The following is a 13190-nucleotide window of genomic DNA, read 5'->3' as shown; positions in this document are numbered from 1 at the left end:
TTTCAATTCATTCCCAATTCGATGCGAAGCACCGTTTTTTTATGGTTCGGAAATTCCCAGTTATTTGCTTACTTATCCTTAAATTTCGGCGAATTAACAAAGTTTGGCCCTAATCCCGCAGGACTAATGCCCCCAAATGGACAACTTGGCCGACTGGGATTTTATTGTTTTTCCTGTCGCTGCCAATAAGAAAAGCTTTTCGGCACCTAATTATGACAGGATCTGTGTTAATCCCGGACTGCGAGCCCTTGCTAATTGGTTTTATAATTAATTTTGGGGGATTTAAATGGTACTTCGTGTCAAACTGGCGCGAGTTTTTGTGACATGTCGATGACAATCCGTATTAATGATTGACAATTGAACAGGCTGTTAATGCGAATAGATCCCAATTAAGGCGTTCAAGTTAAAATAGAGTTCGAGCCAAAATAATATCGTTATTTTCAAAGCAGAGTTGTCCCCTTTTCCTCTTCACCCCTCAACGCATTTTAACGCCTTCTGCTCTTGTGGCAGAATCATTTGGCTCCGAGCTGATGGTAAAAGCTAGAGCAAAAAACACAAAATAATAGCAAAGAGGAAAGAATGCCATTTAATTGAAAAGTGATTGTGGGGCCAACCAGCATCGAGTTGTCCCCCTTTTTTCGCCAGGCGATGCAGAATTTGCAATGCAAACGGCTTAGAATGAACTTGATGTTCTGGCCGCCTTTGAAGCTTTTGGTTCTTGTTGCTGCCGCTGCGGTCGCATGACAACCGATGGTACCGGGAAAAAAGAGAATATTTCTTGCCAAATTGTGACCAATTTCGAATCGAAGCAGTGAGGGAAATGTAGAATATTTCGGAATTTATCGAACCAACTGTGCTTCTAAAACCGATCAAACAAATATTCTCTCAAAGGATGAGGTTAAGATTCATGGATAGCATGTTCCTTGACTCAATTGTAGTTGTATCTCGAGTTGCAATGGTATAAATTATATAAATTTGTATAGTATCTACAATTTTTCCCAGTGTAATAGCTGAGCTTCAGCTGTGGCCGGTTGAGTGAATGCTGAAAGGAATAAAATTAAAAGACGGCAAAAACGACAGAGAGAGAGGGAGAGAGAGAAAAACTTATCATTTTTATTATCCTGCAGCTGCGCATATTTATAACCAACCGTATGTCCCCGTCTCTTTCGCATTCGCATTCGCCGTCTCTTTCATCATCGGTGGCCTTTGTGTGACTCGAAAAAGAGTTGGGAATTGAAGGTAAATTAGTGTTATTAAAATGGCTGCACAAAAATAATTGCGCAACTAAATGAAAATTTTAATGAAAATTCTTTGGTTTCTTCCCTAGTTTACCTCCGTACCAGCGAACCGGTGTACATACCTATGTAGGTATATACCTGTGCGCTTTTCCGCTCATTTTCATGCACCGATTGCCCCCTGCTTTCTGTTATTAGTTGCATTGTTTCCGCAGTTGATGTCCGTGCAATTAGCATAATGAAAGCAGCTGCAAAAGCTGGCATTTTTACGTTGGTAACTAGGGCAAAATGCCAGTGGGATAGAGCATCGGTTGGCCGGCTAAGGGCTAGGCGAATAAATAATGGAGTGCGTAAGAGGCGGAAAAGCCAGATTCGAGGACCGCAATTACGCCACAATTGAGTTATGTTCGCATCACATCAATTATGCTGCCACCGGCATAATCCTTCAAAACTCATTGCTCTTATCGCGGCCATTGAAATGCCACCGGCCATAGATCAACCTTATCAGCGCAGCCAAAGCATTTTCCTGCGCCAAATAAATTCCAGCAGTTTATTATTCTAATTCGCATGCCGAATTCCGGGCTGGAAAAGAACGCCAGGCACGTCACTGCCTTGCCCACCCAGAAAGCCACCTGAAAAGCCACCCAAATCCAACCCAATCCAACCCAAACCACCCACAGACAGCCAACCGATATGGCGAACAAGGAGTTGTGCGAGTGCCAAACGAAATCAAATCAAAAAGTTCACAAAAATGCCAGACCAAGAGAAATTAAGTTATAAAATTTTAAGGACTATGCGCAGTTTAATTTCCAAATGCCATGCCACCACCAACCGCACCACTCCACCCTCCTCACCAAGACACACAGGTGGGTTGGGTGGTGCGTTGTGGTGGTAGTGTGGTTTTTGTTATGCGCCGATTACCATAAAAACAAGCCAAAGAAAGTTGCGTCCTCCTGCTAAACCGACGCTCGGAAACGGAAATCAAGAAAACAAAAAGAATGGGGCCCAAATGAAGTCAAAACCTGGCTAAGGCGGCGCGCTCCTTCAGTTAATAAAGTTAGTTGCGTTTGGCTTGACGGCGAAACTTTTGAGTTATAAGCGCGCAAATTATGGCTTACAACAAAGCAAATGCTAAAGCTAAAGCATTGGTTGTGGCGGCAAAAAGCAGCCCACAATGCCGAACAAAGGAAAACAATTAACATGACGAAGACACATAAAATTTCCACCAGACCCATTCCAACTCCTCCTCCGCCTCCAATCCCCATAGTTGGGTGCGTCGAATTAGCAGTTGTATTCGCTGGCTCGAAATGTGCGTCAATCACGTGATGGAACTAGGCTGCAAAACCTCCACAAATCCACCACCTTCACCCACCCAAATGGGCCAAAAAGAAGGCGTCTCTTGTCTGCGTCTTGTTGTTTTGTTAATTTTAATACATGTACTTTTTATCGCTCGGCATTCCGCAGTCAAGCTGCTGGCTGAAATTAAGCCATTTGTTAGCTATATCTGTGGCTTTGGCTTTTTCGGCAACTCCTCCTTCAATCCAGGACCTCCTCCGCCTTCTCCTGTTTGCTGGTGGCTATCAATGGCGGGGGCTACAGGTCACAGCACATCACAGTTATTTTCGTGCAAATGGCATATTTTTTATGGCTTGTCGCTGGCTTCCCTCGTTTCTCCCGTTGTAATTAGACAAAATTGTTGACTGCCACGACTCCGCCCAGTGCCCCGCCCACTTGGAGGTAAGCCCCCCCTTTTCATTCAGTCCTTAATTCCGCCACTCATGCCTGAGTCCACGGATTGCCCCAACCAAGTGAGGGCTCCATCCGCCGCTGGAGGTGTGTTTGACACTTGGCGTGTCGGCGGAACAGCAAAAGTATTATTCCCGAACAGTGACCACTCACGGGGGAGAATGCACTTGCAAAAATAAGGCTCAACTATCAAATTAAGACTTTATAAAGTTTATAATCAACAGGTCTAAACAGCAAACGAAAAAGAGTTAAGGCAAGTAAATTAATAATTATTTATCTATTTATTATATTATAATTTTTATTCCTGCCAACAGAATATGCATTGTTTTGAGTCTACACTTTTCCCACTAACATATATGAAAATTCCAGTTTGATTTGAAATGTTTTCAGCTCACTGATAACACAATCACTAGTCACAAACCGCTGCCATTTGTTGTGACTGGCAGATTAGTGGTGTTTACACCCGAAACACTTATCAAATTGTTCACTGTGTTCGATCTTTGGGCAAAAGCCGTTCGTTTGGGTTTTATTGTGATTATTGGGAGCAGGCATGTATATAAAAACGAAAATTCCACAGGTATAATTATGCAGTAAACACGTGTCACGAAGCCATCGACGAATCACCAGATTTCCCGACAGCGACCACGGTGGTCGGGCAGATAGCCCGGCTGGCAGGGGAAGTCGATCATGGCCACCATCATGGGCTTCTCGGTGGTGGTTTGGCCGGCGACCGTGGTCTCCGTGCTTGCCTCGTGGGCAGCCTGGACCTGTTGCTCGTCGAGATCGACGCACTGGTTGGGCTGGACAGCGGTGTTCTGGTCATTGGGACACGTGATCCGATGCAGGCAGTATTTCACACACGGTTTGGGAGCGGGAACAATCGCCAGCTTCTTTTTGCACTTGAACTGCGCCACACAGTCCTTCGGGATTTCGGGTACATTGTTGTTGATGAAGAAGGGACGGCGGGGCTCCTCTGTGGTCGTCGTAGATGTTGTGGAGGTGGACTCCTTGTGGAAAATCCTGCCCAGAATTCCGCCCTGGACAGCGGCTACCAGCAGAGCGGCCAGTAGGGCAACAAGAAACCGCTTCATCGCCGACATGTTGGCACTGCGACAGTCGTTCGACTACCAACAGTTTGCACGGTTTCCAGAGCTTCGGTCGCCACTCGATAACCTCTGACCCCGGAGCCGCGACTGCGAGATAACCAGACTACCCGCATCCACACACACACACACTGGAATATGCGAGTGTGTGAGTAGTGTACATTTAATTCCATACAGTTTTTCGCTCATTTTTGGTCGGCTTTAAATTGGTTTATCGCCAAATTGAATTGCATTTGAGGTGAGCGGTGGGCTGAGCCAGCCACACGCACATTTTGGCAAATTTGACACTGGAATTGAATTATCTGCATTCTGTGAACCGCAAAATTGCATAAATAAATATTAGTCAATTCGGTATTTCATACATGTGCACGCATAATTTCGAGCTGCCATGTGAAAAGCGGAGGGTCAACCAATCTGCTATTTTGGTATCATGGAAAATGAACGAGGCAGGAAACACGCTTGGAAATCGAAACGAATTTTCAATGATAATGTCGATGAGCGAGTGATTTGTAAATTGTGCTATAAGTGGATTCAATTGATAAGAGTTTGTTTGAAATGCTCTGTGACACATATAGGAAACCCAAACCACAGCAAGTATGGCTTTGCTTTCTGTTCTAAATCATTTAGTTTCTTTGCATCCTTTATGGTATATTTTATATGTAGAGGGAAAAGCTATACAAAGAGCCTTCGGGTGCAATGTTATACTATGGTTAACATTGTATTGCAATAGTCTGGGACCTAGAGCCACGAGTCCTTGATAGCAAACCTAGGCGACCAAAGAACATGGCCAACACTTTGAACGCATCAGATGTCGCTCATTATTGGAAACAAAGCGTCTGCATCTTCGATAGGCGAAAAGGTAACAAGAGGAGCACTCTGGTGACTTAACCACTGGGCAGTAATGAAGCAGCTTATCGGGGATGTGCGTGGCATTGCCTTGAAGTTCGTCAGCTGGTTGCCGAACTATTTGAATAATTGATATTAATAGCTGGCAAGAGCTGTCAAAATTAATTTGTGATGTGTTTTCAGAGTCAGATTATTGATGATGGTGATTATGGCCAGGCCCTAATGAAGGCAGCGGCTAATGGAAGTGCTCTGGAGTCTGACAATTGAGCCATTCCGGCACTCCGACAGATGCGCCGAGTAGTTGCGTCTAGTTCTGGCCGATTGTCCTGCCGCAGTGGCATTAATTACACTTTGACTCGATAAATTGATTCGGCATGGACGTGCCGAAGTTCGAACTTGGTCCACCCAATGACTGGATGGGAAATCGCTTAATATGTATTAACATTTATTGCCGGCGAAAGTTTCGGAGCGAGGGAGCAAAGAAAGAAAGCCAAGGGCAGGCCGGAAATTGCCGAATACTGATACTTCCGCCGGAAATAAGTTCAGTTCTTGTTGTTCACGCTGCTTGAGGTGGCTCCCTATCCTCCTGCCTTCCTTCTCAGGAGTAAATTAAGTTAAGGTCCTTGCCACTCTATCTATCAGTCGATCAAACACGAAGGACAACGCCTAAATGGCGCCTCCATCTCAGCTATCAATGGAAACACATTTTACATTCACATTCGTCGCACAAGGCGACTTAATTGACGCCCAATCCCCGGTTCACAGCACTTTGCACAATAAAGAGATCATAATCTGGCTAAAACTATCAATTTTGAAGTCAAACAGAAGGGAATATCTCAATCGCCCAAGACGCAAAAGGAGTGGAGAGCGACAAAAAACAAATGAAAATGCTTTACAACATAAAAACAAACTGGAGAACGGGACGACGGCAACGATGTGTTAACACTTAGGAGGTTGGGAGGACGAACGAGTGGTGGCCGGGTGACAATGGAGACAGCCGAAATCCTTCGATGGGTTCTCGAGCTCCTCCGGAGGTCCTGACGACTGGGAGTCCTCATAGATTTACGCACACTTAGGCAGCATTTACTCAGTCCTCCAACTTCAAATAGTCGTATAAATTGTTCGGCAGGCGCAACTGTAGCCCGGGCTCCTCTTTTTGTTTCAGCTCCTCTTTGTCTTTGGCTTTCTGTTCAACTGCTGTCCGGACGGAGTTTTCCACTAGAGGAAGGGCTGGGTGGTACGTAGCTAGTGGGTGGGGCACTTCCGGGGCGTGAATGAAGTGCCATGTTCTCACGCTCACGCATTTGCCAAGTGCCTGCCGGCCCACATGTCGTATGAGTTTTATGTCCCTCTGTTTATATGACTGTCTCTGTGCGCTCAATCGTTTCTGAGACACATTTATTTGCCCAGCTCGTCGTCGTTGCTGCTGCTTTTGTTAGTTTAACAAATAAAATTAGTGCTATAAACATTCGCTTCTCTACGTGGCATGCAGCATGGCCAAAAGGAAACCCAATTAAAGTTTTGCTTTAAAACAAGTAAAACATAAGCTCCTTCTGGGAAATACTTAAAGCTATTTCTATATTATATTTTCATCTAATGCTTTCAATTTCAGAGCCCCTTTCAACCTACACCTCTGACTTCTCCCTAATATATTTGTTTACACAATCGCAACTCTTTGCCACTTCATGAGTTTTTCTGCTCTTGTGCCACCCACTTCCTTGGGGGATTTATTGCCATAGCGAATCTGTTGGTATTGGGGATCAGTATTCAGGATTCAGGGTTGAGGGGTCAGAGGCGCTGGGAAATACGGAAGGAAGGCCAGACAAGGACCGAGCGTGTATCCCATTTCCGGCTGATGACTCGGATGTTTGTTTTAGCGGCGGCATTCCACTGTGCTGCAACTTTGCACTGGCGATTCGATTCAAGCTGGCACAAGTATCTATTAAATTTATTTTATATGTGCGGCATATCGATACAAATGCATTTGGCGCACAAATAGCCAGCGGGCGGCATAACACATAACAAAAGATGCTTAAAGGTACACAAAACGATAAACACACAGTATGTAGGGGGCGCACAATGAAGGGGTAGACTTACCGATATCCTATGATTTATTAAAATAAATTAATGTAAATTGAACTTAATTTAACAATGATCACAATAATTAAATTTCTTAAAATGTGGGTGGTAAACGTCGATTCCACTTTTTGGCTGTAACAAAATCTGTGTGTTTGTCCTCAGAATAAATAGGATGTTCCCCATAAACTTGGCCTTTTGTCCTTTTGATGACAATAAGTGGGCCCCTTCAAGGTTGCTCCCATTGAAAAAGAAGAACACGTGTTGAGGTGTCCTTAATGGGACATATTTGGGTGCTAGTGGCTTCGGCCCACAGACTAGACGCTTTTTATTGTCTATACCCTTGATAAAGACCCTCTTTGTTGGCCATTAGAATGGCAGCCATACTTGTGATGGGATCGGTGGGCATACTTGTATGGCCACTGGTGTATGTGATTATATAATTTCAATTTTAGCCAAGCCTAGCCAGTCAGGCACATGATTATAATTCGCTGTTGGCCAGCCACTAAATTGCTGAATTCTCGCTTAGCAAACAGAGAAACAAATTGCTGCGAATAAATTTTATTATTATCGCAATTGAATTGAATTTGCGATAAACGTAAAAATAATTCGCATGTTGCACACGACCGCAGGAGGCGGCGTGGCGAATCGATACGGATTTGGATGGTCAGTAACGGAAATCTCAGCCAGTAGGTCGCTTTTGGCCAGGAGCATGGTGCAGCATCGCAATCGGAATGGGAATCGCAATCGAAAGCTGGATCCATAGCATGTTCCTGTGTGTTGTAATCCCTGCCAAAGCGATTATAGATTTTGTTTGAATTTTGAATGTGCACACGGTAGTGGGCAGGGCGCAGGATCTGCAGTATTTACATTGATGCACTTTAGCCGCATTTTAATTGGATGCTAACTGCCACTGCCACTGCCGCCCACACTTGGCCGATTAGGGCCCAATGGAGTCCGCAGTTACTCTATTTCCAATTCGCATGCAAATGTTGCTGGTCGGCGGCGGCGGAGCGATAACAATGGTTTCGGTTTATGCCCGCTAATTTCGCTGCCATGCGGTAAATGGTAATAAGCGCACTTTCGCAGTGGCAGGATGGCCGTGAACCGGCAGCTGATTGTTATTTATTTTAGTTTTTTCCAAAGGCAGTTTGTCCTGCAATTTGTCACTGCAGCTGGGCCATAAAATCAGATATATATAGGCACATAGCTATTTGGATTGGCGCAAACAAATTGGTGTGTTTTATGGCCGCCCGTACTGTTTAAACTGCCTGTTGGCTGGCTTAAAAGCTAATTACATTTTATTTGTGCAAATATTTGGCCCCCACTCATTAGTCCGCGCCACGCAAGTTTTCAGCCCACTTTCTCTCCGCTTTCTCTCCACTTCACACTTGCCCGCATTCATGTAAAAATCGAGCGGCCATTCAGAGCTCAGCCTCACTTGAGTTCAATTAAAACCGCACTTGTACTTGTTTGCATAACAAACACACTCAGCGCACACTCGACACACTCGGCCAACTGGCCAAGCCACCATGGCGCCACGCCCCCTCATTCTGGCCAGCTCGGCCGCCCATAATGCAAAACGAACGAACTCAGTCAAAGGCTGAGCGCAGTCATTGTTGGCCATTGTTTAACAATTAACCGCAAATTGAATGCAATTAAATAAATAACGGTGTTGAACCTTTGTGCAAACTATGTAGGCACGTGTACGCGTCGCCGAAGTCGCTCCTCCAGCCCCTATCCATCCTTCTCCCCACATGTATAAACCATATATTGTAGTGTGCAGGATCCCTCTGCGTATGGGTATGTGTGTCCTTCATTGCCAGGCCAACGGTGAGCGCAGTGCAAACACACACAGACGCACTACCCGCTGTGTGCGAGTGTGTATGTGCGTTGTACAAATGAAATGAAATATTACGTATACGTCACGTCGGTCCATTGGCCAGCAAACAATCACACACACACACACACACTCGCACAATGGAGGTCCAACTGAAGTTGCCTGCTGGCCTGCGTATTTGCCAAAGTTATTGTTGTTCTCGATCCGCAGAACACCAGGCTATATTCCCCACCTATTTTCTTTAAAGGCGCTTACGCATATGGAAAATGTCTGTGGGTTTTATTACTGTTAGTGCAGTTGGTACAGTTTTTATATTTCAAACAGAAATATTATTGGTAATAATATTTAATGCATATTTTTTATATTATTGGACAGTATCTTTAATGTACTCACAGCATTTTGGATTCATCACATTATTCGCACAACATTAAACACAATAAATCACCACTAATTTCGATAATGTCTAAACTATCAGCGACTAAACGATTAATTACTAAAGCATAATTATTTTTATGGTTGTAGTAGTCAAATGTTGATTTATTAGATTTTTCTATTCACCTAATATAGTACTTAACACACTCTTATTACTTTGAGAATATAATAAGTATGGACTTAATCCTTTGATTAATTTCAGTGGGTGATTTTCAGTTCATGTCAATGCAATTAATTCCAATAATCAGATATCAGGTAAGAGCTATTGCATTATATACTGTAGACAAGACATTAGATACATTAATTTACCAGCTTTATATTATAACATGAATTAATCCTTTTCAGATAGTACTGCCTGATTGTAACAGTGTATCGCAACTTATTGTTACTGCATTCACAAGCGAAACTCGGCCAATTAATCGCCGCTCACAACAGTGCAGCCGATAAAAAGCCAGGACTCGAGTGCACTTAAGGCGCATAAATGAGTAGTTAAAAGATTGCCACACTCTTTGGACTGATTGATGGATTTGCTTTGTGCCCATTGAGGCCATTCGAGGTCCAAGAGCCAATTGCTGAAGTTTGACTTTGAGGGGCCGATGGGCAGGGGTGGGCGGTGGCTGGCTGCCCAATTTGACACTTTTTATTGAGCTGTTTTGTTTTGTGATCGGTGGAAAAAATTTCAATTTGCTATCCGGATGGGTTGCCAGGGACATGTGCACGCAATCTAAAACTTGTATGACAACGACACACTGCACTGAGTAGTGAGCTGCAGCCATTGCTTGTGTTTCAATTTGGCCCGCCCGTCGCGCTGATTGTCTATTTGCCAGGACCGAACAAAAAAGGACGAATAAAAATTGGAGTATCTAGCGTTTGGGTGTATTTTGCAACTGCAAACAGGACTCACCGCGAAGCGAGTACGAAACACGAAACGCAAATGTTAAATGTCAGTAAGACATGCAAAGATACTGTCACACATTGCGGCCGGTTCGATAGCGGTTGCCGGAAAGGATAATGCAGGGCTCCATTATATTTGGGGGACCTCGCATTGATTGACTTTCGCATACACATATGCGCCGCATATCCTTTTGAATCAGAGAATGCTGCCGTAGGGGCGCCGTGCCACACCAAAGGACTAACTGACTAAAGGACAAAAGGACCTGGGCTCCTGTGTGTGTTATGACAATTTATTGCCTGGTGTTTGACGAAATTGAATAGCCCCGCCGTTGGATATTGTTGCTGGCCGACACATCGCAGCGAGTACGCTGCAGATGGAAATTGGAAATTGAAAATTGTTTGCAGCAAATGGAGTGGCAGGCAAAAAGCCCTGAAAGGACCTCTGCAACAATAGTATAATTGAATTGCCTGCCATTAGGACACATTGCACCCACCTTCGGCGCAACTGCTCTCACTTGTTTAATGATTTCTGAATCTGAGTTGCGCAAATTTAAATTTCCCTTGAACCATCACATGACCAATCCACCTTCCTTGCCCGTTCTCGTTGGCCAGGTCCCCTCTTATTCATGCCCAACTTTCGCATTTCGACAAACAAGAAGTCAAATTGAAAAGTTTTTATTTTGTCAACAGCTGATGGGTGGGGATGGGGCAAAAAAAAAGCGAAATTAGAAGCCGCGAGTGGGAAAGTGAAACAAAGTTGGCAACGCAGTCCAATTGCCGAGTTGTGTTTCCAACTCGAGCAGAACAAATAGCGGCGAAAACTTGGGGGCACACATAAAGTTAGAGCCAGGCTCCGCTCTCTTTTCGCTTCAATTTAAATTTAATGCCTTCTCTTGAGTGGATTACCACATAATTGTGAGATATCGATTGGCAATTAGTTGTGCACTGCATTTGCATTACCATTATCCCTGGCCCAAAGATGTTCGAGTTGGCAGCGCATAAATGATGGCCAAGACAGACGGGGAGAAACTGCAGCCTGGTAGGTAATTATTATTCTTAATTATCTACGGATGGCCAAGGAAGTTCCATAGAATTCGCTCCTTGGCGGGCCAATTATGCAAACGCTGGCTTGGACAAAACAAAACAATACCAAGATAAGTAGAGATTTTCCCCTATTTTCATTTTTTTTTTCGTTTTGTTTTTTGGCCCAGCCTTTGCGCTCGTTAATTGTAATTGAAGTTTGTAATTAAAAAGTTTATACGAAGCGCGCCGTCATTAAAAGGAAATGATGCTGGCTAATACAACTAGTGAATGCGATGCCATGGCTTCTCGAAAGGGGAACTTCCTGGTTCAGGTGGCATTAATTTTGATTTAAATGGTGTGTAAACGCTTTTAAACTTCCGAGATTTGTGTGGCCTTCGTTTCGGGCACTTTATTTGGCCGCAATTGAGTTATTGGCCTCATTAGCGCCGGCTTTCTGCTCCGGGATGCAGCCCGACAGCGGATCTGGTTCGACTAATTACCACTCTGATGAATGGGTAGGGCACCTTGCCAGGCGTCCTGCGGCAGGACTTTCAGGACTGCTCCCCGCCTCACCCGCTCACCGCCACCTTGTCAGCCAATCAAAGTGGGTAAACACCACACACTCACACGCACAATCGTGGGCACACAAAACGACGAGCAAACGGCCTCAACCTAATCATGAATAATGTGCCACATATTCACACAATAAAATCAAGAAAAAGGCAACACAAATATCATAACAAGCAGTCTGGCCCCGCAGTTCGCCACCCCTGGCTTTTCAGCCGATCCTATCATTCGAAATGTGACATAGGCCACGCGCGTTAGGGCGACTGAAATAGGGGGTGGTACACTGAGAGAAAAGTTGGCTCAATAAGCTAATACTTGATGGTTAACAGCAATAATGAAACAAGGATATCCATTTATACATGACGAACTGGATTATCTTACATCATGAACTGGATTCCCTTACATTCAATTAGATCCAAAATTTTTCTCAGTGCAGCTAGGCAGGCTCTGGTATTAAATATGCGTGTCATGTCCATTTATTTGGCTTTGTTGTCACCTTCGGCCATGTTGACTTTTCAATCTCGCCCGAACACTCGACGGCGGCGTTGGCCTTGGCAATCTGTATAATGTTGAAAACATATTGGGAACATCTGCCGGATCCCCGTGACTTGATTGAATGGGCCTAGACCAGTTCCAGACATCTAAAGTGCACACACATGACTTGCTCGCTCGGATTGCAACCAATCCCCCCCAGAACGCAAAAACCAGACCCAAAACCAAAACCCAGTTCGCCAACTTGGAAGGAGCGCACTCATGAGAAAATATTTTTTAGCCCAGTCGGCCGCTTAATCAGCATTTGTCAAATGAAAAACCTTTCACCAGCTCCTGGCCAAAATAACACTGACATTGCAGAGAGGCTTTGGCTTTCTCTCTCTCTTTGTGTGTGTATTAGTCAGTGCATGTGTGTGAGTGCGACTGTGTGACTGCTTCTTAACAATGACACCAAAATGCCTGGCATTATGCGGGCTGGTGGCTGCATTGAGTCTGACGTCAACTGTTTCTGTTGACAAATTAGAGCAAAAAGTAAAAATCTCCCATCCGGCAGACAAATGTGGTTCGAAAAAGGGGGGAAAACGAGGGATTTTTCTTGTAGTGTGAGGGGGTTAAATATGAAGCCAGGTGAAGCAGTCACCTGGGAAACCGGCAAACACACAAAGGCTGTGGCAGCAGGTCGAGTGCTTTTCCCCAATGCGAGGCTGGCAAATTTCCATAAATCATATTAACCCACATTTGACATTACCCATTCCGCCCGTCCTCCGCTTTCCACTCGCATTGTTTGCCTAAAAGTTTTCATTTTGCACATTTGGCATAGTTTCGCCTTCCACTCAACTTTGTGTGCAGCTTCCTTTCTTGCGCTTGCTGCACTTAAAAATTTCCCTGGAAGTTGCCAGCCGAGAAAAAGGTTTTTCAGGGCCAGCGTTCGTAATG

General features: G+C 44.5%; 1 protein-coding gene across 1 annotated transcript; it reads right to left on the bottom strand.

Moving 5' to 3' along the window:
- Positions 1 to 3239: 3239 nt before the first annotated feature.
- Positions 3240 to 4096, bottom strand: LOC117143458. Its single transcript, XM_033308170.1, has one exon. The coding sequence runs from the start codon at positions 4079 to 4081 to the stop codon at positions 3602 to 3604; it is 480 nt and encodes a 159-aa protein (XP_033164061.1). The 5' UTR covers positions 4082 to 4096; the 3' UTR covers positions 3240 to 3601.
- Between the last annotated feature and the right edge of the window lie 9094 nt (positions 4097 to 13190).

Source organism: Drosophila mauritiana, chromosome 3R, assembly GCF_004382145.1.
Source record: "Drosophila mauritiana strain mau12 chromosome 3R, ASM438214v1, whole genome shotgun sequence".
Classification (NCBI taxonomy): Eukaryota; Metazoa; Arthropoda; class Insecta; order Diptera; family Drosophilidae; genus Drosophila; species Drosophila mauritiana.
This window is presented reverse-complemented; position numbering and strand designations above follow the sequence as displayed.

Bases quoted from the DNA above. Each gene is read 5' to 3' on its own strand.
- LOC117143458 (XM_033308170.1), bottom strand. From the start codon at position 4,081: ATGTCGGCGATGAAGCGGTTTCTTGTTGCCCTACTGGCCGCTCTGCTG.